Here is a 27953-nt window from a genome sequence, read left to right as displayed (position 1 = left end):
TCTAGGCCGTCAAGTAGATCTTGAGTGGATCCATATGTAAGCATGCAGCCACATTGACCGAGATCGGCTGGGATTGTTTCCGCTACCGGCGCAGAACGAGCGATCAAGTGTGAATCCCTGTATGTATGAGTGACAGTACCATTGCGATCTCTGTCCTAGAATTCGACGAGCGGCGTGGAGGGATATTGATCGGAGGATCGACGCACATACCGCGCTTGAGGACGGCGCGGGTATATGCACAACGTGTGAATCGCGGAAGCAACACACATGTTATGTAACGGAGGCAGATCATGGAGCAGCGCCGATCACTTGTGATTGGCCAGACAAGAGACTGGGCGATCGGCGCCGTTGCCCAGCGGTTTGGACTTGATTTCGACATGTCGTAGAACGAGGCACAGGCAGAAGACTGGAAGACTCATCAGTTCATAAAATGTTCCGGCAAGACACCACGCACCTGCAGCGTGTTTTACAGCAAGTCTTGAGTGCACATTGTGGGGATCATCGTCGCAGATCGCTCTCGCATGATCGCGTGGGGTCCAACTGCTGCAGACCTGACACTCACAGGGATAGAGCAGTTCGCCCGTATGTCCCGGGCTAATCTGGAGTCGAATCAATCGAATGAAACCAGGCCTTGAACGGCGCGCAGTGAGACAGATAGAGCAGTACGAGACACGGGAGGGGCATACTCACCCCGTGCATGACTGCGGTGCATATTTCTTCGTGTTTGCAACATCGTTCTGTATGCTGAAAGGGGTGGTCGGTCACTGGTGACGCAACACGATGTTGGGCTTGAGGATTCCCGTCGGCGCTAAATTGGTTAGGAGATCGCATATCCGGATTCGAACCGAGGGTGGTTGCTGGCGCCTTCTTGCCGGCCTACAACGCGCGGAGCTCTCAACGAAGAGAGGGTATTTTGAGGAGTACGAGCCTGAGCGCAGTATAGGGCGGAACCTGGGCGGAACTTCCTGATCGAGCGGCCGCCGAACGAGCGTCACGTTGTCAAACCGTATTGTAGCGGTCGCGCTGAATTCCCCATTCTCAAAGATACTGATCTATAAGCAGTGTATAAGCAGATGCCGTGCAGTATTAAGTGTAGTCTACCCAAAAAAACACTCACTATCATCACAGTGCCTCCGCTGCCGAATTGAACTTGAGTTCTCCGAGTCGTACCACGTGACCTCCTGGTACGTGGCGGTCGCGGTCGCCGGTCAGGGTCGAAAAAAGAGGAGGAGCTGAGTCTGCGCCCTTCCCAGCTATCTGTTGTCTGCCCTATTCTCGAAAAAGGAACTCTGGTGTTTGCGGCCTCGAAATATGAGGCATTGTCGTCGGAAGGTGGGTCACCCACCTTCTCGCTCCCTGCCCCGTTTCCTGCTCCCGGCATATTCAGATCCTCGACACGAATCCTTCGGAGATGTAATTCGACCTACCCGGCTTGGAGAGAGACTGCTGGGGAGACGGGAAGAGTGGTCCAATGCGTTGTTGGCGACGCCCTGGGATGCATCGTTGAGCTAGACGTCATCAGGCATATGGTTCATCACCTGCACACAGGAAGCGTTAGTGATTGCATCGCAACATGGTGAGTCGTCATACTTATACACACTACGTTTCTGCTGGTCCAATGTCCCTCTGGCCGTGCGAGAGTAGGCGGCTAGACCAGGCTTCGAAGTGTCCAATTCCACGCATGACCCTTGCCGAGCACGACACAGGCTCGTCGCAGAGTGCACAAGCTACGCATCTTCCTGACAAGAAGTGCTTGCTCTCCGTAGAGAACGGTCGCGCACAGGTGTCTTCTGTCGCGCCAATTCTTTCGAATACCAGGCTTGCGCGCGAGACAAAGCGGGCCTCAGGCCCTGAACTGTACAACTCCATGAGAAATGAAGCCGTGTCATGTAAGTGCTCATGTCCAACGTCTAGGCAAGGTGTACTGACAAGATGGCACCGTGTAGTCCAGATGTGGTGTACGTTTGTGTGGGGCACATGCTGAGCGGCGTCTTCCCATATACTCTGCTGAATACCGGTACCCGCGCCTGAGCTGTCTGGGGCGAAGAATGTTCGTCAGTCCAACAGTCGTGCATGAATCGAAAAGGAGATGCTGCACCCCCAGAGAGGTCTTGACATGCGGAGCCGGTCACAGGGCATCGAGCGAGGGCTTCACTGCTCTACGTTGCCTTCTCGTGGTTGGTCGTGCAGTTGCAGGTTGCATGATCCCGTATACGGACTTGCCGTACGCTTCTTTGCATGGTGTAGGTGATCCAACAAGTGTCGCGCGCCACCTGGGAAGCCACGTATAAGTTCAAAGTGAGTCTCATCAGTTCTGATACGTCTGAGAACGACTCACCAGGATATGTGTTTCTTCTTATGCTCGTCTTGAGTTGCAGCATCTTGTATCATCGCAACAAAGAGGCGCAGCTGCTGCCGCAGCCCTAGACACAGCCTTTCGGCTCCCCCTGCGTTGAAGCTCTCCAGCGCTGGCCGAACCGAAAGCGTGCCTTGGTACTGATGTTACGAGGTAAGTGTTCACGATCGTGACCGATTGCATGGAGTCTGTTCACTCCCACGGACCACGAGTTATGTGCGTCGACAGAAACGACATCGTGGTGAGCGTCGGTAAGCGCCTGGTTCGTGAAGTCGATGACCGTAGTACCGGCGTACTTGCTTGGATGCGTTCGATGTTCCTTGAGAGAGAGAGGGCGTGATCTCGTTGCATTGAGATGATTGTCGTGGAGTCGGTCTTGAGAGTAGAGTAGGCTAAGTCGCAATCCGAGTTGAGGATGAGCGCTGGCCACATATTGCATAGGCACCACGGAAACCTTCGAAGACGCGGGTTTCACTCCGAAACCTCTTCCGCGGACGTGCAAAACGCAATCCATAGGTCTATTGATGTTTGTGGATGGGCGAAATCGGTTCTTGCTGAGGTGGAAGGAAAGAACCACCCCGCCAGGGACGGCTCGCGGAAGGGAAGGGAGATCCTGACAGGTAAGTTTGTTGGTTCAGCTCTTCCAGAGAAGATAGAAAATCACTCACCGACATTCATGACGATCGGAAGGCTTACAGGGACGAAATCGCGCAAGGGAACGCTGCCCTGATGCCTTCTACCAGCGGGAAAACAGGCGACGCCCTCGACGAAGTTTGTGGACACGCCGGAAGGATTCTCGGCGCACTGGGGACATATTCGTGCCACCCATCGACGATCCTTTGGTGGAATGACGTCTCCACCAGTTTTGACGACTGGGTGGTCAGTGGCGAGGAGCGGCATGTAGCGTCGCGAGACACGAGCCTCGATGCGGGCGCTTCCCGTATTGGGCCGGCCTTTGTTCTACTTTAGGACAAAAAAAGGTGAGTAGCCTCTACGGCTGTATTCCTCGAGGCTCATGTACAAGCTGCTCGTAGACTACAAGAACGCGTGACTGAACGTATCGACTGGTCTCTGGGGTGGGAGCTCAGAGCGTGAGAAGGAGGACCGAACGACGTGCAAAGCCGGCCGGGCGCTAGACCGCCCTTCGCTGGGCTCGGATTCCGCCGCACCTGATAAGTCCACGCTCGGCCCTCCGCCTGCCCATCGTCACCTACCGAGTCCTACATCCCACGACTGCCTCACTCGCATCCTCCTACCTCCGATATCTCCTCCTACACCCTATCGAATTACCAAAATGCCCTGGTGCAAGAAAGATGGACTGCCCCACTACGTAAAGACTGACGATGAGGAAGAGATCAAGAAACAGTCGGGGATCGAGAAGAAACCAGGGAATGAGGAGACGGCAGAGACCGAGGAGCCAGAGATGGAGAAGTCTGAGGTCGAGAAACTCAAGATTAAGCAGAGGTAAGTACCGTACAAGACTTTCAGCCCCCTTGCTTCGTTCGACATCTGACATACCGATCGTTGCAGAAGGTGGTTTGCAAAGAGGTCGAACAAACCAATCATCCACGAACCCGCCGTGTGCCCGGCCGACACCGTCGGCCACGTCGAATCCGAAAATGATACTTCGGATGGAGAGAGGTACGCGATTGCGTAGCAGCCCTATCTACTAGTCCTCACATTCTACACAGTAGCGGTTTTGAACAGAAGAAGAGCAGGAAGCCCGCTGCAAAGCGGTACGTAGAGTTCTCTCGTCTCTCAATCTCAGCCTCGTCATAACGTTCCGCGGATCTCAGGAGACGACCACGAAGGAAGACTGTCAATCGGAAGGCCCCGGTTGAATCCACCGGATCTTCCAAACGGCCATGCAAGCGAAGGAAGGTCGAGCCGTAACGGCGGGCGGGTTCCTCATCGCATATACCGATGCATGGCCCATCCTCATTCGAGGATTGAAACTACTCTCCCTCCTCACGGACATGTTGCTTGGATCTCATCAGCGGCCGTGATATATATGCAATCCCGTCTCCCTCCGTTGTCTCTCCCATAGCTGTAATCGTACTGTACGCATCGTCGTCGTCGCAAAGTCGTTGTACTCGTCTGGTTGTCTCCATCACACGACGTCGCACATCATGTATCCTCCATTTCCTCGTTACATCTCACTTCCACTGGTTCTAGTGCTGTATATAGTCGTCTCGGAAAGTCGAATGTATCGTCTCGTCTGCTCGAAAGTCTGACACGTCACCGACTGCAAACTGGTGTTGTCTACGCCCCAGCGCTTATCGGACAGTGTTCAAGCTTGTTGTTACGATGCAGTCAGTTCCTGGGATCTACGGGGCGAGCATCGGGGAGCACAATACGTTCAATGTATTCGGTAGATAGACACGGTATGTACATTGATTGGGAATTCGATCGACGTCGTGTAGTATCCGTAAGTTATCCAACGGGCCGTCACGATTAGCTTCCAGTGGGCCAGAACCACCCGTCTCGTCCAAGAACGCGAAGCCTGACCAGCTCCACTTGTCCATTCACTGTCTCTTCCAAGATCCTGGGGCCATGGTCAAAAGGTTGTTCATGAGCAGAGCTGCAATATACGAAGCCCATATTCGAGCGTAGATGACTTGATCGACGTGTCGCTCCACGGGGTTGGCAACCGATCGAGGCGCAGGGATGTCCACCAGTCCGCTATGAGTCGCGATGTAGAGAACCAGAATTACGGGCATTTCTGACACCATTTCTGGAGGGCCGTGTTTGCGAGGCTTGTGGAGGCTAGATTGAGTGGACCGAGACGACTCCTAGAGTACACGGTCACGCACCTAACTTAGCTATAGCTACGCTGTAACATTCCTGGCGGTGACGTGGTACAGTAGCTTCCGATTATCCGCGTTGTCGTGAATTGCGATCCCTGCTCCGATATTTGAGCTAAAGGCGGTGAATGGCGGCAAACCATACGCCTGACGTCGTATTCGTTTCCAAGGCGCGAGCTTTGAAGTAGATCCCTGGTCAATGGACGCATCGGCCACATCGGCCACACGACAAGCTTCATGGCCCGACAACCAGGTAGCTAGGTGTTCAAACATATTCAGCAGAGTAAGGAGCGGTGCAGCGCTGCACTTACTGCTTTGTGGCCGTCGGTAGATTGCGTCTTGTCCGGCTGCGCTGCGTCCGTCACGTGCCCTCCGAGTCTCACTACGGAGAGCTCGCTAACGCGTTGACACGCTGTAAAGGACGGGCAACAGAGCATATTGGGCTGATTAGCGTCGAACACACGGCCTAATTTCGTGTACGCAGCCTATCGGTAGGGCGGGGTAGGTTGTGAGTCAGCGGCGTTATGTAATGACCAACAACATGGGCGTACGTACCTTGCAAATCGATACCCGCTAGCAATACTTCTCCTGACAGAGCTTGCTGTTATTTAAAGCAATCGAGACGTCATGAGTTTACTATAGAGAAAGAAGCACATTCCTGGAGCAGCGTGCGAGCGCATACCACGACAGGATCTTCTGAGACTGGCACGGGCGGAGACATTGCTGAGTATGGTCACACAACGCGTCTGTAGTTGACGTGAGCTGGCAGACAACACTTTCCATAGGACTGAAATCACCACAAATACAGAACAATGTTCTATCAGGAAATTGACTCGAGGGTTTGCGGCGACAATCGACTGTAATCAAGCGACGTCCGCGCTATGAAGGCCAGGACGACTTCGTCCTGGCGCCGCACAGTACCTGGTGCAACATCCGTGAGCCACGTAAAACTGAGCAGCAAACGATTGTAAAGTGCTGACTGTCGATCCTAGGTAGCTTGAGATCCGAGTCCACAGTGATGTGGTTCTGTGTGACCGATCACATTCCGTAATGTGGATCCGTGTAGACGCGGGTCCACAACCCAAGATTCGATACGAGCGAGGCTTGCGTCTGTTGGAAGAGGACGGCGTGAGCTGAACGATGTAACATAGCCTGCAACTCTCCTATTGTCGTGATCAGTTCCAAGATCGAACCACTCCAAGAGCGAGGTAAGGATGGCCTTGGATGGCGGAGCGTCTGACTGAATGTTCGGCATCAGTGCAGTGACAACGTGCCAGTTACGGAACGGACACACACAACGGATGCAGATCTTCGAAGTAGGCAGCACCAATGCATCGCGGTTTGCCAATCGAGGAAATTGAGCTAAGTATAAGCGTGAAGCATGTCATCGATGAGATGTGACGCGCAGGGAGGTGAAGAGACCCTCACCGTGCTCCAGCGAATGGCCTCTGCGCGGTACAACGATTCTCAAGGGGGTACCTGTTTGGCGCGTTTCGTCAGTAGCGAGACCCGCGGAGACTCGCATCGATGGAGATGCCGGCAGGTCGTCCGTAACGGTTACTCAATGTATACACGGGGTTTGTCAGAGGACGGACTGATGGAGACATGGATCATTGAACGCGCCAAGTCAGCAGTTGTGATGAACGTACGGGAAGTCTGGTGGCGACACGAATGAGTCCCCCAGATCCGCGACTCTTCCAAATCTTGCCTCGCGCGTGGCCGTCGCGCGGCTCGAAGATCCCGGGCGCTCGCTCCGGATCAGGCTAACTTGGCAACCGGATGCGCCGATCGCCCGCCGTTCTAACGCGTTTTGGCTACGCCGCTACCGCCAGTAACCGCCAGATCTCCGATGACCTTCTCCAAGAGGCAGGCGCCTCCCACCAGGCTTCAACGGGTTTCGCCGACGATGCCACATTTGGCCTTCGTTGTGGCCCCATAAACATCGACTGCGAAGTCGAAGGAGAGTAGAAGACGAAGTGCTGTAAAGGATGTGTGAACGATTCGGTGTGTGTACACGGCAGAAATGAATGAGAATACAACACCTTACGGCACGATTCATCTCCGTTCGTAAAGAGTGAGCCACTCCGACGGTCTCCACGTGACGGGTACACCGCTAGGGGTCGCTTGTCACTTGTGCCGTTGGCGACCCCTTGAAGCCACGCAGCTGCCGCCTGATGGCAGATGTCTTATGCAAGTTGTTGTTCTGGCCCTCCCTTAGCCTCCTGACGACCATATATCTCGGTATCGCTCAACTTTTATGTCTCCCACCGTATCTCACTCACCTGGCTCCTCCCTCTCGCACTCGATGTCAACCGCTTGACCTGAGATGACTCCTTGGATCTTGGATGTCGACCAACACAGCTTCGAGTGGGGTGCAAGTTGCTGGGTCCCTGCGCTCGCGAAGCGAATAGGCCACTACCTACAGGGGGAGGAGACCATCGGGCTCAGTCAAGGGCGTGTAGATAAGCCACTGACTCACCATTTCTCCAGAGCTACGGCCACCAACCCTCTGCAACGGTCGCGGCTGGCTGGTGGGAGCAAAGCATCTGGTCTATCGAGGAGGATTATCAGAGGTACGCTCCAACTGGTCCTGCACGGTGGGACTTACCTTCACCTCGTCTATATGCGCACAGCAGGACTTCGGCGAAGGTGGTTGATCATTGAGAAGGACTGCTCAGTCGGCCTAGGGGGTCTCAGGCTCGGCGTTGACGAGCTGGAGGTGCGGGTGCTCGGGCGCCACACCAACTAGGCTACCAAGTTGGCACCATGTCGTCGGTAAGTACTGTATCTGCTATCATCTGACGGAGCACTTTGCGGTTAAGTGCATTTTGATCGCGTGAAAGAACGGAAGGTGCGCACTTAACATTGGATGAGCGGACGGTTGCGTCAGAGGTTCTCTCCATGCCGCGCCGCGTACCATCCCGTGAAAGTGGCGCGATGATGTTTCGAGGATGGACGTGATATGTAGTGTCGTCTCCTCAGCGAGTATGTCGCCGGGACCTACTCCCGGCGATATATTGTTTTGTCAAAGAGGATCCACGTCAGTGGCACGTCTCTTGGTTAATCACGTATAACGTGGCTCACCATTCCGTCGTACACCTACGTGTTTGCTTTTCGCTGGGTCGCGGCGATTCCTGGACCGGGCCTCTCTTTCCAGAACCCTACGTTACCGGGGTGTCGTAGACTGGGCATGTTACTTGTCCCATAACGGGCCAACCAGCTTAACGGCGCCTCGAGGACAGATGTGACGCTCAGTGTTGTCAGTTCGGCGATTCCGTCGACGGGACCCATGCTCGATGACGTACCGGTCGAGCATGCGACGAGATTACTCGTAGCAGCCCACTCCGTCGTGGCGGCGTTAGAAGACGGGAAGGTCTTTAGTCTTCGCGCTGGTCTTTCTGTCGCAGTCAAGGTCCTGCGGGAGGACGACCAACATAAGTGGTGTGTCTTCGTGTTTACATATGGTGTGGCTTGCCTTTATCGTGTCGAGAGCACACAGATCCGCGCACTCCATCCGGACATGTTTAGTCGCACAGATATTGAACGCACAGTAACAAATAGCGATGCGCTACGTTGCGCCTGTGGGCACTCTGTGGCAGGTGAGTTTTTCTCAGTACGTTGACATCAAGCCTAATGAAATTTTCATGAAATGAGGCGACACACGAGGTCCTTCCATTCGTCCTTGTCTATTGAGCAGGACACCGTTGCCATCGATCCACTGCGCCAAGAAGGACAGTGCTCGGCATGCCGCAATGTCTTCGTGGAATGGGACGGGATGTTCAGCTGGGCTCCGGGTGAAGCCGGTCATTTGCGTCAGTGCCGTTGGCGAGTGTCCCGAACAGGGCTACGCACCGTGACGAGGTAAACGGGCTGGTGTTGGGGCGTATGCCGCAAGGCAGCGCATGTCGTAACAGCGCCGTCTTACGAGCCGTGAGTTATGGAGCTGGATATCGTATGGTAACGACGTACGCTGATGCACGGTACATGCCGTGTAGCTTGCAGGTGGTTCCATCGCGCGCCTTGTCAATAGAAGACGGGGTTTCTGCGGTGTCACGCCCCATCAGCGTTGTACGCGATAGACTCGTCGACGTACCATCTCGGGGTTGCGCGTTCCATCTCCGTATCCCTCGAAAACGCGTTCAAAGCATGATCTTTACGCCTAAACGCGGCTAGCCTTGCCTTACAAGGGCCGTGGTAAATCGACAGTGATGTCGTCGCGTGAACCGGACGTTGGTTCGAAACCACTGCAGCGGATGCGGCCACAACTCTTATTGGCAAGTATTCACTTCGATACAGGCATATTAACTCACTTTCTAGGGCCCGAATACCTTGTAGAAGATCGAAGGCTTGACGACGTGACACAGGAATGATCGAAGGTGATGCTGAGGAAAATTGAGCGGTGAGCCACTCCCATGCTTGCGCCTCCAACTACAGCGTACAGGCTACATACACTGAGCGTGCCTCTCCCTAGGCGAGTAATACACCAGACACCTCAGTCATGGCCGCAGAAAAGAACGAATGGGCTGGGAAACGCGTCGACGTTCGTGTCTGTTAGGAGTCAATGCGTGCTAGCGCGGACCCGTTGAATTGAACTTGCCTGCAAACCGCGCGCCCCACAGCCGAACCACAGGACTGGTCTGCACCGCCAAGTGGCTCGGATCGAGGCTGGGACTTCCGGGGCTGCACTGCTAGCCTCGACGAGTTGGCGGTGAGTGCGAAGTTGCGCCACAGCAAGTCGCGGCACGTTACTCACGGTTCGGGGGCCCCTGCCATATCGGGACAGTCCTTGTTCTTTGGTCGAGCGGCGGCGTGTCGTTTCCATGGCGGGCATAGCCTTCGCCGTTTTGCCGGCCAATCACGACTGACAGGTCTGTTCTAGGCTTTCATTTGACCTGGCTGCTGGGACTGGCTTGCGCGAGCGGCGTGATGGGACATGAATAGGCGATGCGAGGCGGATTTGGGGGATTCGGCGCGTGGCCAGCCCTCAACTTGCGTGGCCCTTGTGTGGCTATGGCGGATTGTCTGCTCTAGTGGGCCGCTCAAAATGGACATAAGGGCGCAGGGTACTGGTCCGACTTGTCTGCTGTGACTAACCCGTGCGGCGAGCGTGACAGAGACCGGGAAGGCGAGCCGTGGAAGGAGACGGGGTGCGTGATTGGGTTGAGATGAGCCAGACCGCGACGCGTCTGTTTGGCCAACCATGCTGCAGGGTTGTTTCAACTTGTTTGCACACCTACACCCGAGGTATAAATCCCGCGCGCGCGTCGCTCCTCTCCCCTCCTCTACACTCACGCTTAACCGCAACCTTCTGTCTGCCGCTTCTCCATCTCAGCAGCCTTCGTCGTCGTCCACGACATACTCCCGCCACACACATAATGTCTTACTGTGATTATATTCTGCCCTCGTTCGACAGCATGGCGGCAATTCCGGGGATGTACGTCTTTGTTTCATTGTCTTTACGGTCGAGCGGCATGGCTCACTGTATCCTTCAGTGCCTCGGAATACGACCAGTACACCGCCTTCAACAACTTCCCTGTGGACTACAGCTGGGAGGGCGGTCCTATTGCTGGACCATCGGCACCACGGGCTACCAGCAGCTCATTGGTCGACGACCACACATTGTGAGGCTTTCATTGTTCGTGTGATGGTACGATTCACTGATGGCTTGTCTGAACCAGCGATGTCGACGACTGGCTTGACCCTGCAATGTGGGAGACCGCCACCGCCACCTCAACGTCCCCGAAGCCAGGCCCCTTGGTCCTTCCCGAGGATTGGGACTTCGCCCCGAATTTCCCCAGCCTTATCACTACGGAGTTGTCAACAAGTCCGCGCTCAAAATGCCTCTCCGATGCGGGCCGCGCTCCGCGCTCCTCCTCCTCCCACTCTCTTTGCGTCGGCGCTCCCGCACCTCCAACCGAATGTCGTGCTACCTTGAAGCGGAGGCGAGAGGACGACACTGGCGACGAGGGCGCTGATGATGAACACCCGCACAAGGTCTCCCGCCATCGCCAGTCTCGGCGGAAGCTCGACCTCAAGACGTATCCATGCATGTGGAAGCTCGCGGAAGGGGGCGTGTGCAATTTCGAAGGGACGTCCCAAGTTATGTGGGCCCACATGCGAAAGACGCACAAGGTGAAAGCGAAGAAAGTCGCGGTCCCCGAGGATGTGCGCTGCGGTTGGGATGGCTGCGCTCATAGCGCTTTACCCGAAGACATGGCCGAACACTGGAGCAAGACGCACAAGAGTGCTCACTTGGTGCGCTCAGGTCTCACACACGCCCACAAGGCGGCGCGCGTCACTTGCCGGCTGTGTCCCCATGCAGACGAAGACGAGGACAGCGGCGCGGGGACAGGGAAAGGGAAGACAGCAAAGGCCAACGGGAAGAAGAGGCTCGACAGCCTTGTCAGGCACATGCGCATTAAGCACTGGAAGGACTACAAGTTCTGCGATAACTGCGGAAAGCCGTGGCGAAGCGACGTCTTTGACAAGGCTGCTCGGGATCACCGCGGCGACTGCTTGCTTGCGTTCATGGACGGTTCTCCCAATTGCTGCCACTAGGCTATATTTCTCATCGTTCTGGTGTCGGGTTTCTGTTGCTCTGTACGTCGCCGCTATCTCTAATGGTTGTCTTTATTGCTGCTATTAACTGTTGTATCGTTCGGAGTACATATCATACCTATGTATCAAGTATTCGTGTCATCGATCCCCGGTATCATGTATTTGTTCTTGCATCGGCCAAATTGTTGTAATCAGGCTTATTGAATACATTTTCCCTGAACGCAGTGAAGAGACTGTGAGTGCTAAGTACCCGAGAACGAGAACGAGAGCGACATGAATTCAGCAGACTACCCTCGTCGTTGAGCGCTCCAGTCACGTGTCCTGTGGACAGAAACTTTTCCGTTCACGCGAGTCGCCGCCCCCGACTCGTCCGTCTTGACTTTCTGTAGTGACCATGTACAGCGATGAACTCTCCTAGCTACATCATGATTGCTTGTTATGGTGCAAGCTGTAGCAGCAATGAATGGGGTGAGTTAGGCTGACTGGCTGCGCACTGGAACACTACGCACAAAGGACACACCGCTGACTACGTCTGGGCCGTCGAAGCAAACATACCTGCCAGGTTTCATTGTAGAGCGTGTCCCGACGGGCAGACGAGTATAGCGGCGAACGGGGAGCTAGTTCGTCACTTGCAGACGGTCCACTGGTGTTTGCAGAAATAGTGCGACAACTGCGGGGAATGGTGACGGGCTGACGTTTTTGATACGGCGAAGCGGACCACCGGGGGGACTGCCTCAAGGAGTTGATGAATGGTACCAGATTCGCCCCGAGCGTTGGGTCATATCCCCTTCCCACCCTCAGATGACGTATAGCTCCAGAGCATCAGCCTTGCGTCGCCCACCCATGTAACCAGCCACGTTCCAACAAGATGCTAGCATTGAAGAGGTACGTCTACATACACGTCCGTTTCACACAGAATCTAACATGATATTTATCGAGCAAGCACACGCAAGGAGATGTCGCCCCTGACACTCTCGCGACGTCGGCATCTCCGCCCTTCGACGACTTTCCGAGCGTAGCGAGCGTTGTTGCCCGGGAGAGCGGTTCGGGACGAGCCTGCGCGCCTTCCTCTCGCAGTGCGTCCGCCGTGTGCAGTCGCACTCGATGCGGTCCTCTGTGGGATGATGGCGTGCTGCCGACATTGGACGACCGAAAGTCGAGGCCTGTGCAGTGCGAAGAGTTGAGTCATCAGAGTTACGTAATGAGGTTTGCTCGCCCACCATGGGCGTTGCGCTTTATCTAAAGACCTATGCATGTAGATACGCTCGTTCCGTCATAAACAACACATAGACTTGTCGTGGGATACTCGAGCGCAAGACAGGATTGCGGAGCGTGCAGGCGCACGCCGCTCCTCTGTCGCGTTGTCCCTTGGGTCGGACCTGGGACACGCGAACATGGGAAAGCGACGGCGTACATGTGAAGACTCCCTCCAGCTCGTCGATAGGGTGGTGCTGGGACGTGTACTGACGGCGTTGTGACGCGAGGATGATGTAGGCTTCAGCTTCAGCGTGGACTCTTGCGTGGGCGTCCTCAGTTCTGTGACGCAGTCGGAGGAAGCACAATCTGTGGGCATGCCTGCCACGTCCCCATGCGCTGCGACTGCGCGAAGTACATCGGGCGCATGGGATATGCGTGTGGAACCTCGCCCGCCTGTGTGGTGGCGTCAGTACGGAGGCGATCGGGGAAACGCCGCAGCAGCGGAGGCAGATCGTTGTGACCGTGTATCGCCGATCGTTTGCTATTGGCAATACGGAGGTTGTGGACGATCGAAGCGGCCCCATGAGGTTGTGGGTGGAAGGAGGGTGCTGTCGTACACGATCTGTGAGTTGTATGGACGTTCGAGGAAGTATACCTCACCGCACACTAAGCAGACCTAAGCAGACATAAGATTCGAGCGGTGCGCACCGTCAACGGGTTTCTTCCTCATCTACGGTTCCTCCAGGCTTGCGAGCATCGCCCAGGCGCGACAGCAGGATACGGGCGCTATCTTGCACGTGAGGTGCGTCCCAAACGGGATATTTGTTTCCCGCTGTCTCCTTGCATAGCCGTCGCTAACCATCGCGAGACGCGGTCTGGAAGCGAAGCGTTCAGTATTCGCCCGATCTCAGATCGAGTGCAACCGTCTCAAAATGGAAAGTCGTACCGTCCGAGTACCGGCGCTGTCTTGCACAAGGTGCAGCAGGCGAAGGGAGGCACTTGGTATCCGCTAGAAGCTCTGTAGGGCGACGTTAGTCCTGTGTATGTACACGGTGGTACTTCAGTGAATTGCATCACCTTCGTCGCATGCTGTCAGATTGGCAGGCGTAGAGCTCACCACAGCCTCCCACGTGGCAGCCGCGTGCGCCCAATCGAGGTCGACCGACCCTGGACAGACCACCACAGCAAGTCGACAGGGGCCGTTGGCTCGCACAAGGCTGCCCATCTCGATGCTGCCCCTCCTCGTCGCCTGATGGTGCCTTGTGCCTGTTCGTCGCGACAATAAGTACGAGACGTTGACGAGCACGACCGGGCACTGCCCTCTCGCTCACCTGCGCCTCGTCCCCTCCCCGCACGCACCCTCTTGCACAACACGCGCGGCTTGTGCTGGGACGGCTCTGTGCGACCTTGGACGACGTCGAACACTCGCGCAGGACACTGGAATCGCCACTTGTTGCTTCATCGCTGCTAGACGCCCTGGATGTTCTGTGAAGGAACGCCATCGCGCTCTCGGACAAAGGTACGCAGACGGGCCACTCGCTCACCTTTCTATGCAGACGACAAGTCGGAACGAGCTAGCTCTTCGAGGAGACGCCACTCCGTATCGTCAGCATGTATGCCAGGAGACCGCATGCCGACAATGCTCCGGCCTGTCAGAGAGGGAACCCATGAGTGGTACGCACAGAGTCTGTTCATGTCTCGTATGGCTCACCTTCGTTAAGATGATATACGGCGCATTGACGTCCACAACGGTGGAAGGCAGGTCGCCGGCAAGTACACAGCGCGCGCGCTGGACCGATTGCACTCTCGACGCCACGACCAGGATGGTGCCTATGAAGCAAAAGGCCGTGAGACACTGACAGGTACGCATACAAGTGATTTGCTCACCACGTCGTGCCTGAAACCCTTCTCATTGGCATTCAGAGGATAGACACTCCCGGTATTCATCGTCCAATGAGTGGGCTAAATCACGGATATCCGGCTTGTCAGCGGCGCGCTCGTTCGGAACGCATGATGTGGCGTACGGACCTCCCTTCCGTCCTGAGACTCGCTTGTCAGAAAGCTCATCGTAGCAGCCCTGTCGACGACATGCTGATCTTTCATAGGGCATACTCGTCAGTGGTACGTCTTTGTTTTGATCATATCGCGTAGCTTACCGACGTCTTCGCAGTGCGCGGATAGATCCTAGTCTGCGGATATCGTCCTCTACGTCGTCTCGGAAAGCGCACGCTGGATAGTCTCGCCTATGCAATGGAGTCGGAGCATCGAGTGTTGTAAGGGATTCGTTCTGAGATTGCTTAGGATCGAGGACTCACTTTCCTCCTGGATAGTCGTACCAAAAGGACACACTTCCGGTTTTTTGGTGGGTAGCCCGCTGTAGTGACGTCTCTGTTTCATGGTCAATATCGTATGGAGTTCGTCACCTCGAGGACACTCACCATGGCTTCCCTCCACATCCTTGCCGTCGGTAGGACCCCACGAAGCATAAGGACTTCCTTAGGAGCTAAGCATATGGTACGCAGTACGTTGCAATCCTTGCGCTGTTTGCATTACTGATCCATTCTCCGGTACTGTTGATGGGCAGTTTGTCGATGATGAGTCTCTGTATAATGCGGTAAGCCGATGTCGCAGTATGGGGGAGCTGTTGGCGGGCCGTCTCCAGCTCCTTCGTCAAAGGTTTCATGTCGTAGTCTGGCGTAAGGCCGTGATCAGACTGGCTCTCCGGATATATTTACTGGCAACAACGCACGGAGGCAGGGTCGAGATAATGTGGCCGTCACGTTCGAAAGCCGAGGTCGCCAGGATCATCGGAAACAACGCGGTTAGGCAGGAGATCACGTCGAGAATAGGCCTTTGTCTTCGTTGGCTCGATGGTAGAGAAGCTGGAAGTGATTTTGAGCATGGAGACGCGGCACAGAACCGCTCGGGGCAGGTAAGACCTGAAGGTCGAAAGGTGGCCACTCGGAGCTCTAGGCGAGGTTCGAACCGTAGCGTACCGAACGACACAGGCTAGACGCACCACAATCTCCTCGAAAAGTGTCTGGAAGCTCTGGATGTCGCGTAGGGAAACCGGTGGATGATGGTGTTGAACGAAGGCTGACGACAAGTTGTAGGACTTCGCGCGCAATGGGTTGCAGGCCACGTGCCCAGACTCGCCGCGCGCACTTTGGCTGTCGTCGACTATAGGGACTCGTAGGCGCCGCCGAATCGTTTGCGGGTCAGCCAGGAGGTCCTAGATGGACTGAGGCTCTCGCAGCTCAAAGCTGGGGATGCCGCAGCCAGGTGAAGGGTCAATTCACTTCCCATATCGAGAAGTCTTTGTGGTCGGATTAGCAGAGGTGCGTCGTTTCTACGCAGATACGACCGTTGCCTGCGCGTGTCGTAGCGTATTGTACGGTTCGGGGCTGTGTGCTTCCTGGCTGTCGGGGCCCGCTTGCGCAGAGGGCGAGCGTGACAGTGATAATCCGCGAGGCGTGGATGGGGAACCTGCGGCGTGACCATCCTGCGCATGAATTCTATGCTTTCTTATGGCGAAATATTCGCTCTATTGACACGTCAGTAGCAGAGAGCGCGGTGTTGGCGAATACGCTGGCATGTCTGCTCTGATTGACCCACGTGAAGGAGCGTGACGGACCCCCGGCGAGCGAGCCGTGGACGGAATCGGGTATGGTCGGGGTCCGTGACCCCGGTTGGGTCAGCACACCGCGACGCGTTTGTTTGGGTTATCGATTCGCGGGGCCTGTTTGTACACGAGCACGCGAGGTTTAAATTCCGGTCGCGCCTCGCTCCCTCTCCCTTTCTCCAACCACTACCATCCCGCCTAGCTCGCCCATTCCCTCGAGCGCTTTCATACACTCCTATTTACTGCGCCCTTTCCCAGGCGTTCAACATCATCTCACTATTCGACCATCATCTCTGCCAATATCATGTCCTGCGGGTCCATATCAGGCTCAGCCTCGTCGTCGTAAGGCTGCTATCCCACCATCGTTGGTATTGTTTGTTGACCATGGATCAGCTCTTCGAACGCATCGCCCCAGCCGCTGGACAATGCAACAGGATATACAACTCCTGAGGACAACGAGACTGCGGAGAGCAACGAGCAACTGCTGTAAGACTTCTTTCCTGCGCTGTTTGAACGTACTCATGCTTCGTTACTTTCAGCGAGGCGGACGAGCTCTTCTTCGACTTTGCGAAGTGGGAGCACGATTCCACGCCGGAAGCCTCCTCGTCGGGCAGACAGTCTCCGCCGAGCTTGTCCGAGGCCTCGTCGGGTGCAGCATGTGCCTCGCCTGCCGGGTCGGCCCCTGATTCCCTGCCTCCACCACCCTCGGACGCGCCCTCTGCGGCACCCCCACCAGCTGCATCCACCACCGCGCGACCCAAAGCTGGCCTGAAGCGCAAGAGGGCGGCTTCTGACGAGGGTGAAGCCGCCCCTGTACCCGCTCACCTCCGGAACGGGCGCGCCCCAAGGATCGCGCCGCAAGCTAAGCCGACGCACAGGGACCGTAGCGAGGTCACCTGCACATACACTTCTGAGGACGGCCAGAAGTGCGGCGAGCACGCGGTGGCGGAGCACCTGTGGGACCATGTCCGGCACGCCCACGCATTCCAGCACCTCGTCCAGCCCGAGCCTGCGCCACACACGGTGCAGTGCTCGTGGGATGGGTGTGACTTCGCGGCGATGAAGGAGGAGGTCGTCGATCACTGGTGCGATGTCCACCATGGGTCGCTCGCGGACGCCCGCAAGGATGACCGGGCGCAGGGGATCGTCCTTGCTCCCAAGCAGGTGCGCTGCCGATCGTGCGCTGGCGACATTGGGGGTCGACGCGCATTCATGCAGCAGACCCAGCTTCTGCGGCACTTGCGGGACACCCACTGGGAGTTCGGGACGTGGTGTGACTGCTGCGGGAAGCGCCGCAGAGACGACACGCTTGGGAAGGGGGCGCGGGACCATCGGAAGACTTGCCTGGAAAGGTTCATGAGGAACAACCACTTCGAGGACCCGGAAAGGCGGTAGCGGCGTTAGGGCGTCCATATGCTATGTTATTGTTATCGTTATGTACGTGTTGCTGTATTGTGCTGTCGTGCGCTGGCAGTGCTGTTGCTTTGCTACTTCGTTGTATTGCTCTGATTGTGTAGCTATCTCGAGAGGACTCCTGTGTTTGCTGCGTCGACTAGTCTCGTGTGTGTTGATCCCGTCTCTTGTATGTGCGTTTGCAATCCTGATACTGAGCATCGTCTCAGAATGTATCATGATGGTCTCAACATCGCAGACATGCTCGCGCGCATCGCCCATCACATCGTCGCAGACAGTGCACCATAACCGACACAGTACAGACCGTCATGTGTGACTGAAAATGACGACCATCTCCCGGCTTTATATGATTCAATTCTCGGCGAGTCGGGCTAGCCAGCTGCTCCGTTGGCCATGTATAGGCCTCTGATTGGAATGTCTGGGCATGTTAGGGCGCCGCCTGTTCTTATCCGCTCGTCCGGATGGCCACATTTCATGCGGTGCAGGTTGACTTTGTAGTACCGCATGTCGTGGTGCTCGGCGTCATGCCTATTGGTGTACGTTTTGCGATACGACTATATCCAGATCCCTCGACGGGATAACGCTCCTGAGCGTGTAGAATGGACAGAGTATAAGACAGACATAAACGCAAGAGCCCCTTACATTTTAGATGAGAGCAATTCACCTTTTAGCGGAGCTATCTGGTTGTTGCGCTGGCTCGAATGAGGGTCAACTGCTGTAGTACATCCTTAGCCGAGCTGTTACCAGATCGCTAGTCGCCGCGACTGCGTCTGCCTCCTTACTATTCTTTACTGCGCTCATTTGAGTGCTTCATGACCGCGCTGATAGCCTGTTGGGTACCTCGGCAAAGCACAGCCCGGTCTGACTAGCATTATATTGCAGCCTTGAGTGAGTATTGATGCTGAACTATTGTCGAAGGAATACAGCGGATACAGAAAGTCAATCCGTGACAAGCACTGGCAGCGCCTCATGCGCGTGAGGCATTGCAGAAGACGTTCAAAACCCAATGTTAGGCGCGAGCAAAGAAATGTACAAAGCATTACAGCGATTACAACTACACAGCTAGCGGCAGTACTTCCACAGGATCAGCTACTCACTTACTACGCATCATGACGAGACGATAGTACACAACACGATTACAAACACAGAGCAGCGATACAGCACAGTCACGAGCTACCGAAAGAAATACAGATCATTCGAGGGTGGGAAGAGGACACGGCTCCGAGTCAACGCTCGGCGCAAATTTGGCACTATTCATCAACTCCTTGAGACAGTCCCTCCGATGGTCCCGCTTCGCCGTATCGAAAACGTCAGCCCGGCACCATTTCCCGCAGTTGTCGCACCACTTCTTCAACGACCAGTGGACCGTCTTCAAGTGACGAACTAGCTCCCCGTTCGCCACTGTACTCGTCTGCCCGTCTGGGCACACTCTGCAATGGAACCTGACCGCCTTGCCTTCCTCGATGGCCCAGACGTAGTCAGCGGGGTGTCCTTTGTGCGCAATGTTCCAGTGCGCGGCCATATCCTTGTTCGGCGCGCGGTACTCACAGTCCATCCACCCGCATCGAAATTCCCGGGGCGCAGGCACGGGCAAGGGTTCTATGCCATGCTTCTCCCGGACATGGTCCCACAGCTCCTGCGAGGTGCCCTTTTCGCCGCACTTGCAGGTCATGACCTCCCGCTGACCATGGGTGTGTCGCGCTTGAGAGGTGGTTTGCGGGGCCCGCGGTCCCCGAGAGCGCCGTTGCGCCGACGAGGAAGCGCCGACGTCTGAAGCGTCCCGCTTGCGTTTTCCCCCCATCTGGGGCTCTGTTGCCGCTGGCCAGCTGAGCACGGTCAAGGATGCCTCGCCAGCGACAGGAATGGTGAACGGTGAAGGAAGGACGGCGGGGAGCGCGTTAGGGACTTGCAGGGAGGTCTCGTATGCGGCGCGGTCGTAGGGGATCACGAGCGACGGCCCCGACGTAAACAGAAGCGGGGCCACGTCCGGCAGCCACCGCCCCGCCGACCCGGGCGATAGCTGTGGAAGCATGTCTTGAGCATGTCGGCTCGAGGAAGCATGACGAGAGTCCTGAGCTGCAGAGGACGCGGGTGACTCTAACGGTACAGCATTCCCGGAGCGAGGAGTCCCGGCATCCAGCGACGAGAGAGGAGGAGAAGGAGGTCCGCGCACGTCGAATGTTAGTGGACTAGCGTCCAGCTGTCCTGCTGTGCGCGGAGGACTTTCTCGCACGGGAGGCAGCGAGAAAGGGGAGCTCTGGACTGTGAGAGGCGGCGACGGAAGTCCAGTAGCGCAGGATATCATTGCAGCCACATCCTGGCCTGCAGCAGCCAGCGGAGATGAGTGCTCCAGGTCGGGCAGGCGGCCTTGCTCGTATCGGGGCTCGCTCCCTGCGTCCCATGCTTCGTAATCGAACCACGGGTCTTCCTCGCTGCGGACGAATGAGTCGACCGTCTCTAATGAGAGCTATGTCCCTTACCTCAGCTCCTCCTGTTCGTAAGGAGGGTTGCTCCATGTCAGTTGTTGTTGGCAGACATCGTCTAGCATTAACTTGGAGGATCTAATCAATCATCGGTCATTGGTGTCGACGAAGGCAGAAACAACAGACTTACGATGCATGGCTCGAGCTCGCTTCGAAATCCTCAAGGTAACGTGCAGCAGAGTACGAAGGCATCTTTATGGATGAAGACGAGATAGGTTGTCGATAAGTTGTGATGATGAGGACCGGTGGCAACACGGATGTGGGCGCACGGGAGAATGGGTGAGGAATACGGGGATGGCGATGGTCGGAGGAAGAGAGAGGAAGCGACGCGCGACGGAATTTGAACCTCGCGTGCAGGAGCGTAAACAGGCCTCGCACGCGTATCAATTGCCAAACAAACGCGTCGCGGTGTGCAGACCGCATGCGGTCACGGGCCCTGACTCCGTGTCCACGGCTCATTTTTCTCGGCGTCCGTTACACCTTCCGCATATTCAGTCCCCGCAAAGAGTCACTGCGTTCGCAAACACTTCGCGGTCTGTTGTCAATGCCTCGTCAGAGCGCATAGCCCACCCCAGCCGCACACATGTCTCGCGCCTCGCAGGGGCAGGGCGGCCACAAAGTTCATACCATTTTCGCGCCCTAGTCTTCCACGTAGTCGCTCTTCGACACACTCGCCCTCGCGCAAACCAGCTCCAGACGGCAGGACGGTGCACAGCCCTAGACCGCACTGCCCGGTGTGATTGGCTTGCGCGCGGACAACACCTGTATCTGCCTGAAAACGACACGCCTCTGTCCGAACAGAGAACAAAGACGAGTCCCAATACGGAAATCGAAGCGGCGGGCTGCCCCGAACCGCGAGTGACAACGGAGCTACTTGGCTGTGGCGCATACAGTGTCCGTCTTCGAGGTCTTCCAGATCTATTGTCCAGCCAGGCCGCCCCAGCGGGTCCGCGACCAGTGCATCCGGAGGCATCCGGGTCCCCATTCTCGACGACGGCCTAATCGAACTTCGGGCGCAAATGAGGTGGAAACCACGTGCCTCCCGTCGGCGCCCAACTCGAGGTCCTACAACTTGTGGTCAGCCTTCGTATACGACTAACGCCCCCCGATCTCGCTGCGCCACTACGAGGCTTTCCAAACAGCACTGCGGTACATTCAGCCCACATTGTTCGCTACGCCACAAACGTATCTCGCCACAGACCCCGAGTGGCACACTCTTCAAGTTCAACTTGAACCATTAGGCACGTCCGGCCGTTCTGCGTCGCATCCCCATAGTCCAACCATCCTCCAGACCTCAAGTTGTCCTGATCGATTCCAGGGCGCAGATCGTCCGATATGCAGAAGCAGAGGGCTACCCAGACCGTACACGTTGTGGCTCGCAACTTCGACCAACTCGTCTTTCCAACGTACAGTTCCTGGCCACATAATTGCGGATGCCCATGCATCAGTACGTTGTTCTCGCTCAAACACGCAGAATGCTCAGCTCCTCCTCGCGTTTTCAGAGAAAGATGAGGACATCACTTGCCCGCTGACGGTACGTCGCCCAGTCTAGCGCACTTCCACGCTGACTTACCGTATAGGCAAGAAAACGCCCTCATTAACACATGATCACAACACCCAACGAGGCTGGAGGGAAGAACCAGTGCATGTCAGGACTGAAGCAGATGCGTACGAAGCACTACATGCTATGAGTGGGATAACCACTCACAGTGTATGCCGGGGAGCTATGGTGCGTCGTCTTGATAGTTTTTGTAGGGGACGTGGATGACCGCTTCTACGCAGGTATACATCTTCACCGGGATCGACGTGCATGTTCCGCGCACATTCCTCAAGAAAAACGCGCATATCTCTGCCAGGCGGATGGTATCGACTGCAAGGCGGTGAGTGCTTCGACATGATAGCTCCACATGACCATTCATTTTGACACGGACCTACAGCGCTCTACTCACCGAACTCGGAACTCATCTCTTCGCGGCGCTCAGCGCGCGAGGGTGCGCTTCTAGTATACGCCACAGGAACTGCTTGCTGCGAATCAGCGCCATGTCCGCTGCCAAGAGGTAGCCCTTCGAGAGCCACGAGGCGTGATCGCAAACGGGTCCCGTCAAGCAGGCGGAATGCCACTCAGCGCAAAGACCTGTTGAGAGGACGGTAAGCCGCACCACGCACAACAAGTCCTAGGCGTACTGGCATTCATGAACGCTCTCTGAAGAGTCTGACAGGTCGGAGACGTCAACGCGTATTCGCTTCAACGTACACGTTGGCAAGACTTGGTGGCAAGCCTTCGGAGGGCTGCTATATCGTGTTGGAGTCCGAGAGTGGCGAACGAGTGGCTTGTCTGCATGCCCTCGAGCTAGAGCATGGTGACCTCCGTGATCGGGCGCGTCCAGGAACCATGGCTCTTGTCAGGTGTAGCGGCGATGAATCAGGCAGTCAGAGCGACTCCATTATCCTGAGTCTGGTGAGGTCTGGTGTCTGTGTCCGACGTCGTACCAAGGTGGCCGAGCATAATCCCAAGACAAGCAAGCGATAATACGCGCAGAGAGGGGAATCAGATCCAGGTGAGTGCTCAGAGAAGGGCCATCCCTTCCTGCCGTACTCAGTCTGCTACTTATGGTCCCAGCGCGCAGGAACAGGGGGTCATCAGGGGATGAGATGGGCAGCCTTGTGTCAGCGAACTGCCCCTGTCGACCGGGGACCCTGCCCAGGCCTTGCAGTCTGCCGTTGGGCGGACGGCTGTTGCCACGTGGCAGACTGCTGTGTCACTGTGTCAGGACGTCCAGCGCCGGGCATGGAAGTCGCAAAATGCCGTAACGGTGATGTACCTCATTCGAGTATTCGTTTTGAACGGAAGACTAAGATATATCGTAGGCCTCGTCCTCCTCAACCCGACCTCTCTTCGCTGCGAACGCGGCGCGCTGCAGAAGGCACGCAAGCGCCAGCAGCCACCGTCCTCGGTTCGAATCCGGCTGGTGCGATCTCATAACGCATTTAGCGCCGGGAATCCTCCAGCCCAACATCGTGTGGCGTCACCATCCCTTTCAACGTGCAGGAAAATGTTATGAACGCAAAGGACCATGAATCTCTGTCATGCACAAGGGGAGTGTATCCATCCCATAGGAGGTCGTGCTGATCTTACTGCGCGCCATCCAAGGTCCGGTTTCAATCGATTGACTAGACTTCAGATTAGCTGGTCATTCTATCTTGAGCGCGGCATTCCTCGTGAACATGCAAGAAAACCGGTCTATCCCTGCGCATGCCTTTTCTGAAGGTGTCGGACCTCAGATGTTCTGCACTCGACAGCGATTTGTGCCAGCGATCGATTTACAGTCGCCAGTACGCTCCGCGCTCGCTGTAGAACACGTCGCAGGTGCGTGGTGGGCTTGCAGGAACAATCTGATACTAACTTGGCTTGAAGTCCTAGGTCTGTGCGTCGTTCCACGTCGTATCCGCATGGCTGGCCAGCTCAGAACGGCGCCGATCGCTCAGTCTCTTCGCTGGCCAATCACAAGTGATCGGCGCTGCCCCACGATCTGCCTCCGTCAGCATGTGTGTTGCTTCCGCGATTCACACGTTGTGCTTATACCCGCGCCGTCCACAAGCGCGGTATGTGCGTCGATCCTCCGATCAATGTCCCTCCACGCCACACGTCGAATTCTAGGACAAAAATCGCAAGGGTACCGTCACTCATATAGGGATTCACGAAGCTTCGATCGCTCGTTCTGCGCCGGTCGCGGAACCAATCCCAGCGGATCGCAGCCAGTGTGGCTGCATGCATACATATGGATCCACTCAAGATCTACTTGACGGCCTAGACGATCGCTCTTCGATCATGACTGGGTTGGTGCTCTGTGAGTGTGTATCTCCCGTCCCTCGGTCGGAGATGTGACGGCTGAGTATCAAGTGATCTTCCAGGCGTCTCCTCAGCTGTCTTACACGGAGTACTGAACAGTAGTGATCGTTCGACAAGCCGTGGCGCCGCTTTCAACCACCGGAATGGCAAGCGATCTCCGGCGGTACATCACGATGTTTTCACCTATCTCCACTGTCCAAATGCATCAAATCGTCTTCTAAGAAGCAACTTTAGGATAGCATTTGCCCTCCGGACTTGCCCCGAGCAGGCAAGAGCACTACGGCAAGCACCTTCACCTCGTCACGTAATGCTGACGAGCCTCTTTGTTCCCCTCAGTAACATGTAGGCCCTTCCGAGCCCGTCGTACTTGCAGGTCCAACACGTCGTAGTAAGCATGTCCTAGAGAACGACAAGTATGATTGCTCACAACGGACGCGTGGCTACGAGCGACAGGTGCGCCGTCCCCGCAGCTAGCTCATGGGCCTTTCTGACTGATTACCCCTACCCGCAGGCACGATGTGAGCGCTGTATGGCTGATGGGTTGGCGGAACATCATGTACATAATTTGCGACATACCTGGAATGCAATACATGAGATACGCAGCCACGTTTTCACTCAATATCTTGGGACGTAAGGTCGGATGAGCCCTCTGATCAGCTGGTGGTACGTGCGCGGATCGCGAGCACGGAGCGCAACGAGCAACTCTACTAGCCAAGCGTCTCACTTAAGTCTGTGATCATTGCAGCCCGAATGCTCGAGAACGATTCCGAATACCTGCGATACAAACACGTATATACACGAGACACGACCGATAACAACTACACGACGAACACAAGTCCTTCTAGGATAGCAACACTACACGTACACGATGAGAGCGATACAATAAGATAGCAGCACGACAACACTAGCAATGCACGACAACACAGTACAGCAGAAGACGCAAAGCAGAATAGACGAACAGGAAGCCCTCCGCTAGGTTGAATGCCTAGCGTTCTTTCCCATCAAGTGGTCGAGTAAGCAAGTGCCCCGGTGGTCCCGCGCCCCCGTAGCATACGTATCCGCACGTTTCCACTCCCCGCACCCATCACACCACTTCATCCCGGTCCCCCAATGCTTCGTCCTGAGGTGCCGCACAAGGCACGGCTCCGTCACAACCGCGCGCACCCCCTCAGCCAGGCACGCGCGGCAGTGGACCTGGTAGTCGTTTAGGCTGTTGCCCGCCGCCCTGTCCTCCGTCCGCTCGTCAGCCAGACTGCCCTTGTGGGCCGTCTTCCAGTGACCCTCCACCTCCTTCGCCGTCCCAGCGAACTCGCATCCATCCCACCCGCAGCTGGCCCCCGCCCCACGAGGCGTCTCCGCCTTCACCGGCAGCAGCTTCTTGAGCGCCTCGTCCTCACGGAGGTGGGCCCACCAGCCCTCCGAATGGCCCTGCCACGTACACTTGTGCAGGTCGTCGTCCTTGGCCTTCAGGCCGCAGGTGTACACCCGCCGCTGATGGGGTGTCGGCGCGGCTTGGGGTGTGATGCGCGGTGCCCGCCGCGCTCGTTGACGAACCGAGGTCGACGGGCCCTCGTCAGAGGCCTCCCGCTTGCGCTTGGAGCGCACCGGGGAAGTGAAGGTGGAAAGAGCAGAGGATGAACCGGGGCTCGGTGGCCGCGACTGAGACGGCAAACCCTCCGAAGCCGACAATGGTGAGTCACTTGGCGCAGCGGACGCCTCCTCCGTCGACGCGAGGCTGGGGGTGGACTCCCCTCCCGACGAGGAGGCTTCCGGCGTGGAATCGTGCTCCCACTTCGCAAAGTCGAAGAAGAGCTCGTCCGCCTCGCTGAAAGTAACGAAGTATGAGTACATTCAACAGTAATAGATAGAGACAAAGGGTCTTACAGCAGTTGTTCGCTGCTCTCAGTCTCCTCCACGTCAGGAGTGGTATACAGTGTTGCATCGTCCAGCAGTTGGGGCGATGCGTTCGAAGAGCTGATCCATGGTCAACAAACAATACCAACGATGGTGGGATAGCAGCCTTACGACGACGAGGCTGAGCCTGATATGGACCCGCAGGACATGATATTGGCAGAGATGATGGTCGAATAGTGAGATGATGTTGAACGCCTGGGAAAGGGCGCAGTAAATAGGAGTGTATGAAAGCGCTCGAGGGAATGGGCGAGCTAGGCGGGATGGTAGTGGTTGGAGAAAGGGAGAGGGAGCGAGGCGCGACCGGAATTTAAACCTCGCGTGCTCGTGTACAAACAGGCCCCGCGAATCGATAACCCAAACAAACGCGTCGCGGTGTGCTGACCCAACCGGGGTCACGGACCCCGACCATACCCGGTTCTGTCCACGGCTTGCTCGCCGGGAGTCCGTCACGCTCCTGCACGTGGGTCAATCAGAGCAGACACGTCAGCGTATTCGCCAACACCGCGCTGTCTGCCATCGACATCTCATTAGAGCAGATATTTTGCCATAGAATATCATAGAACTCTGGAGCATAGGATGCTCACGACGCGAATCCCCCATCCGAGCCTCGTAGACTTTGCCTGCCAGTCCGCCCCTCCGCGCGAACCAGCTCCAACAGGCAGGAGGGCGCACCGCCCATCCCGCACAGTCTGCCGCCATTGGCGTAAAGGCAGGCAACGACAACATCTGCCTAGAAACGACGCACCTCTGCTCAATCCGACAACAAAGACTTCTCAATTTGGAAAGTCAATTGAACCCCCGACCTCGAGCGACGCGCCTTCACTTGGTAGCGCCATCCCCAGCCTTCAACTGCGAGGTCGTCGAGAGCTATGGTCCAGCCAAGCTACCCTCGCAGACCCGCGAACAATTCGGCGCTACCGACGAGTCCCTAGATGCGACGACGACCAGCCCGAAGTGCGCGCAAGGAGTCTGAGCACGTGGTCCTCAACCCCTTCCGCGCGAAGTCCTGCCAACTTGTGGTCAGCCTTCGTTCAACACTCTCATCATCGATTCCCCTACGCAACACCAAGAGCATCTAACGCACTTCTGGGCCATGACAGCGTCCAACTAGCCTGGGTCGTTCGGTACGCCACAGACCTCGGAGTGGCTGCCTTTCGAACTTCACCTCCCACCTCCTCCGAGCGACGCTGTGTCGCGTCTCCACGCTTTCAGTCGCTTCAAACGTCTCCGCCATCGAGACGACGACGATGTCGCCGTATTTTCGACGCGATATCCTACCAATCTGGGGTACGGCCGACGATCCTCACCACCCAGTCTTTCCAGCATGAACACGGGCCTAGGGCCACATTGCTTGGATTGTGTCTGCCTCGGTGCTTTGTTTCCAGCCATTATATGTGACACGCTAGTCTCGTGGCCGCCTTAGGACCCATCACAACAGCGAATATGGGCTCGACGAGCCTCAGATGGTGGTGTACCAGCTCTGCCATTCGACGACGCTGACTTACCCCACTGGCAGTGCGGACTACCCGTGGATCGATACAATGAGCAAAGCATCTGGCGGAGGGGGTGGATAGATGGTTATCAGCGACGCATTCAGAGGTATGTGAAGCCCAGCGGCCACATCCGACGACTTACATCGTCTGCGAATGCACAGGATCGAGTGCGCTGTACCACGAATGGGGAGGTCGGTGATCCGAACCAGCTACCGGTAACCAGGTCGGTGTACGAACACGTCCTGCAACCGACGCCAGTTCCC

At 56.4% G+C, this 27953-nt stretch overlaps 11 protein-coding genes across 11 annotated transcripts; 5 read left to right on the top strand and 6 right to left on the bottom strand.

The window, feature by feature from the left end:
- Window positions 1–761: 761 nt before the first annotated feature.
- C8Q71DRAFT_725026 (uncharacterized protein) lies at window positions 762–3256 on the bottom strand (the record flags this gene model as incomplete). Its single annotated transcript, XM_047921664.1, has 9 exons — window positions 762–1052; window positions 1118–1403; window positions 1428–1508; window positions 1601–1855; window positions 1930–2110; window positions 2164–2273; window positions 2339–2496; window positions 2559–2969; window positions 3053–3256. 9 exons carry the CDS (start codon window positions 3254–3256, stop codon window positions 762–764), a joined length of 1977 nt encoding a protein of 658 aa, XP_047776968.1.
- Window positions 3257–4700: 1444 nt separating this feature from the next.
- C8Q71DRAFT_872425 (uncharacterized protein) lies at window positions 4701–8451 on the bottom strand (the record flags this gene model as incomplete). The annotated part of the gene is made up of 16 exons (XM_047928349.1): window positions 4701–5148; window positions 5301–5417; window positions 5472–5572; window positions 5716–5761; window positions 5843–5862; window positions 6082–6110; window positions 6203–6400; window positions 6457–6522; window positions 6589–6639; window positions 6810–6974; window positions 7015–7139; window positions 7203–7331; window positions 7443–7575; window positions 7640–7688; window positions 7769–7779; window positions 8264–8451. 16 exons carry the CDS (start codon window positions 8449–8451, stop codon window positions 4882–4884), a joined length of 1695 nt encoding a protein of 564 aa, XP_047776967.1. The 3' UTR covers window positions 4701–4881.
- A 1664-nt stretch (window positions 8452–10115) lies between these two features.
- On the top strand, window positions 10116–11938 carry C8Q71DRAFT_768769 (uncharacterized protein). Its single transcript, XM_047924266.1, has 3 exons — window positions 10116–10594; window positions 10653–10781; window positions 10839–11938. Exons 1-3 carry the CDS (start codon window positions 10326–10328, stop codon window positions 11716–11718), a joined length of 1278 nt encoding a protein of 425 aa, XP_047776966.1. The 5' UTR covers window positions 10116–10325; the 3' UTR covers window positions 11719–11938.
- A 568-nt stretch (window positions 11939–12506) lies between these two features.
- C8Q71DRAFT_768763 (uncharacterized protein) lies at window positions 12507–13989 on the bottom strand. The gene is made up of 6 exons (XM_047924265.1): window positions 13862–13989; window positions 13624–13790; window positions 13279–13537; window positions 13038–13247; window positions 12966–13009; window positions 12507–12850 (listed from the first exon to the last, which is right to left on the bottom strand). Exons 2-6 carry the CDS (start codon window positions 13643–13645, stop codon window positions 12627–12629), a joined length of 759 nt encoding a protein of 252 aa, XP_047776965.1. The 5' UTR covers window positions 13646–13790; window positions 13862–13989; the 3' UTR covers window positions 12507–12626.
- A 378-nt stretch (window positions 13990–14367) lies between these two features.
- On the bottom strand, window positions 14368–15078 carry C8Q71DRAFT_141005 (uncharacterized protein). Its single transcript, XM_047916550.1, has 2 exons — window positions 14829–15078; window positions 14368–14777 (listed from the first exon to the last, which is right to left on the bottom strand). The coding sequence occupies exons 1-2, from the start codon at window positions 15023–15025 to the stop codon at window positions 14522–14524; spliced, it is 453 nt and encodes a 150-aa protein (XP_047776964.1). The 5' UTR covers window positions 15026–15078; the 3' UTR covers window positions 14368–14521.
- Window positions 15079–16523: 1445 nt separating this feature from the next.
- C8Q71DRAFT_141048 (uncharacterized protein) lies at window positions 16524–17943 on the top strand. Its single transcript, XM_047916551.1, has 3 exons — window positions 16524–16879; window positions 16931–17023; window positions 17077–17943. The coding sequence occupies exons 1-3, from the start codon at window positions 16842–16844 to the stop codon at window positions 17930–17932; spliced, it is 987 nt and encodes a 328-aa protein (XP_047776963.1). The 5' UTR covers window positions 16524–16841; the 3' UTR covers window positions 17933–17943.
- Window positions 17944–19142: 1199 nt separating this feature from the next.
- C8Q71DRAFT_859432 (uncharacterized protein) lies at window positions 19143–20625 on the bottom strand (the record flags this gene model as incomplete). Its single annotated transcript, XM_047927636.1, has 3 exons — window positions 19143–20382; window positions 20431–20511; window positions 20564–20625. The coding sequence occupies 3 exons, from the start codon at window positions 20623–20625 to the stop codon at window positions 19143–19145; spliced, it is 1383 nt and encodes a 460-aa protein (XP_047776962.1).
- Window positions 20562–21602, top strand: C8Q71DRAFT_140730 (uncharacterized protein). The gene has a single exon (XM_047916549.1). It carries the CDS (start codon window positions 20728–20730, stop codon window positions 21433–21435), a length of 708 nt encoding a protein of 235 aa, XP_047776961.1. The 5' UTR covers window positions 20562–20727; the 3' UTR covers window positions 21436–21602.
- A 2035-nt stretch (window positions 21603–23637) lies between these two features.
- On the top strand, window positions 23638–24855 carry C8Q71DRAFT_768740 (uncharacterized protein). Its single transcript, XM_047924264.1, has 6 exons — window positions 23638–23800; window positions 23855–23971; window positions 24033–24040; window positions 24092–24270; window positions 24401–24671; window positions 24795–24855. The coding sequence occupies exons 1-5, from the start codon at window positions 23659–23661 to the stop codon at window positions 24627–24629; spliced, it is 675 nt and encodes a 224-aa protein (XP_047776960.1). The 5' UTR covers window positions 23638–23658; the 3' UTR covers window positions 24630–24671; window positions 24795–24855.
- Window positions 24856–25214: 359 nt separating this feature from the next.
- On the bottom strand, window positions 25215–26559 carry C8Q71DRAFT_140689 (uncharacterized protein). The gene is made up of 3 exons (XM_047916547.1): window positions 26309–26559; window positions 26168–26257; window positions 25215–26108 (listed from the first exon to the last, which is right to left on the bottom strand). Exons 1-3 carry the CDS (start codon window positions 26344–26346, stop codon window positions 25256–25258), a joined length of 981 nt encoding a protein of 326 aa, XP_047776959.1. The 5' UTR covers window positions 26347–26559; the 3' UTR covers window positions 25215–25255.
- C8Q71DRAFT_140721 (uncharacterized protein) lies at window positions 26296–27693 on the top strand. Its single transcript, XM_047916548.1, has one exon. It carries the CDS (start codon window positions 26774–26776, stop codon window positions 27593–27595), a length of 822 nt encoding a protein of 273 aa, XP_047776958.1. The 5' UTR covers window positions 26296–26773; the 3' UTR covers window positions 27596–27693.
- The last annotated feature ends 260 nt before the right edge of the window (window positions 27694–27953 follow it).

This window comes from Rhodofomes roseus (assembly GCF_022264815.1).
Source record: "Rhodofomes roseus strain CIRM-BRFM 1785 chromosome Unknown C8Q71scaffold_15, whole genome shotgun sequence".
NCBI classification, from domain to species: Eukaryota; Fungi; Basidiomycota; class Agaricomycetes; order Polyporales; family Fomitopsidaceae; genus Rhodofomes; species Rhodofomes roseus.
Note: the sequence above shows the minus strand (reverse complement) of the source record. Positions and strands in the feature narration are given on the sequence as shown.

Coding starts and splice junctions, on each gene's coding strand:
- C8Q71DRAFT_768763 (XM_047924265.1), bottom strand. CDS start 13,645: ATGAGGAAGAAACCCGTTGACG. Junction 13,010..13,037: donor CCTGCACGCTCCGCAATCCT/GTCTTGCGCTCG, acceptor TCCCACGACAAG/TCTATGTGTTGTTTATGACG. Junction 12,851..12,965: donor GAGCGTATCTACATGCATAG/GTCTTTAGATAA, acceptor CAATGTCGGCAG/CACGCCATCATCCCACAGAG.
- C8Q71DRAFT_141048 (XM_047916551.1), top strand. CDS start 16,842: ATGTCCTGCGGGTCCATATCAGGCTCAGCCTCGTCGTC. Junction 16,880..16,930: donor TCAGGCTCAGCCTCGTCGTC/GTAAGGCTGCTA, acceptor ACCATGGATCAG/CTCTTCGAACGCATCGCCCC. Junction 17,024..17,076: donor GAGAGCAACGAGCAACTGCT/GTAAGACTTCTT, acceptor CGTTACTTTCAG/CGAGGCGGACGAGCTCTTCT.
- C8Q71DRAFT_768769 (XM_047924266.1), top strand. CDS start 10,326: ATGAGCCAGACCGCGACGCGTCTGTTTGGCCAACCATGCTGCAGGGTT. Junction 10,595..10,652: donor ATGGCGGCAATTCCGGGGAT/GTACGTCTTTGT, acceptor TGTATCCTTCAG/TGCCTCGGAATACGACCAGT. Junction 10,782..10,838: donor TTGGTCGACGACCACACATT/GTGAGGCTTTCA, acceptor TGTCTGAACCAG/CGATGTCGACGACTGGCTTG.
- C8Q71DRAFT_768740 (XM_047924264.1), top strand. CDS start 23,659: ATGCAAGAAAACCGGTCTATCCCTGCGCATGCCTTTTCTGAAGGTGTC. Junction 23,801..23,854: donor CGCTGTAGAACACGTCGCAG/GTGCGTGGTGGG, acceptor TTGAAGTCCTAG/GTCTGTGCGTCGTTCCACGT. Junction 24,271..24,400: donor CGCTCTTCGATCATGACTGG/GTTGGTGCTCTG, acceptor TCGTTCGACAAG/CCGTGGCGCCGCTTTCAACC.
- C8Q71DRAFT_140689 (XM_047916547.1), bottom strand. CDS start 26,346: ATGTCCTGCGGGTCCATATCAGGCTCAGCCTCGTCGTC. Junction 26,258..26,308: donor TCAGGCTCAGCCTCGTCGTC/GTAAGGCTGCTA, acceptor ACCATGGATCAG/CTCTTCGAACGCATCGCCCC. Junction 26,109..26,167: donor GAGAGCAGCGAACAACTGCT/GTAAGACCCTTT, acceptor CGTTACTTTCAG/CGAGGCGGACGAGCTCTTCT.
- C8Q71DRAFT_141005 (XM_047916550.1), bottom strand. CDS start 15,025: ATGCCCTATGAAAGATCAGCATGTCGTCGACAGGGCTGCTACGATGAG. Junction 14,778..14,828: donor TGTCTATCCTCTGAATGCCA/ATGAGAAGGGTT, acceptor TTGTATGCGTAC/CTGTCAGTGTCTCACGGCCT.
- C8Q71DRAFT_140730 (XM_047916549.1), top strand. CDS start 20,728: ATGGCGATGGTCGGAGGAAGAGAGAGGAAGCGACGCGCGACGGAATTT.
- C8Q71DRAFT_140721 (XM_047916548.1), top strand. CDS start 26,774: ATGCTCACGACGCGAATCCCCCATCCGAGCCTCGTAGACTTTGCCTGC.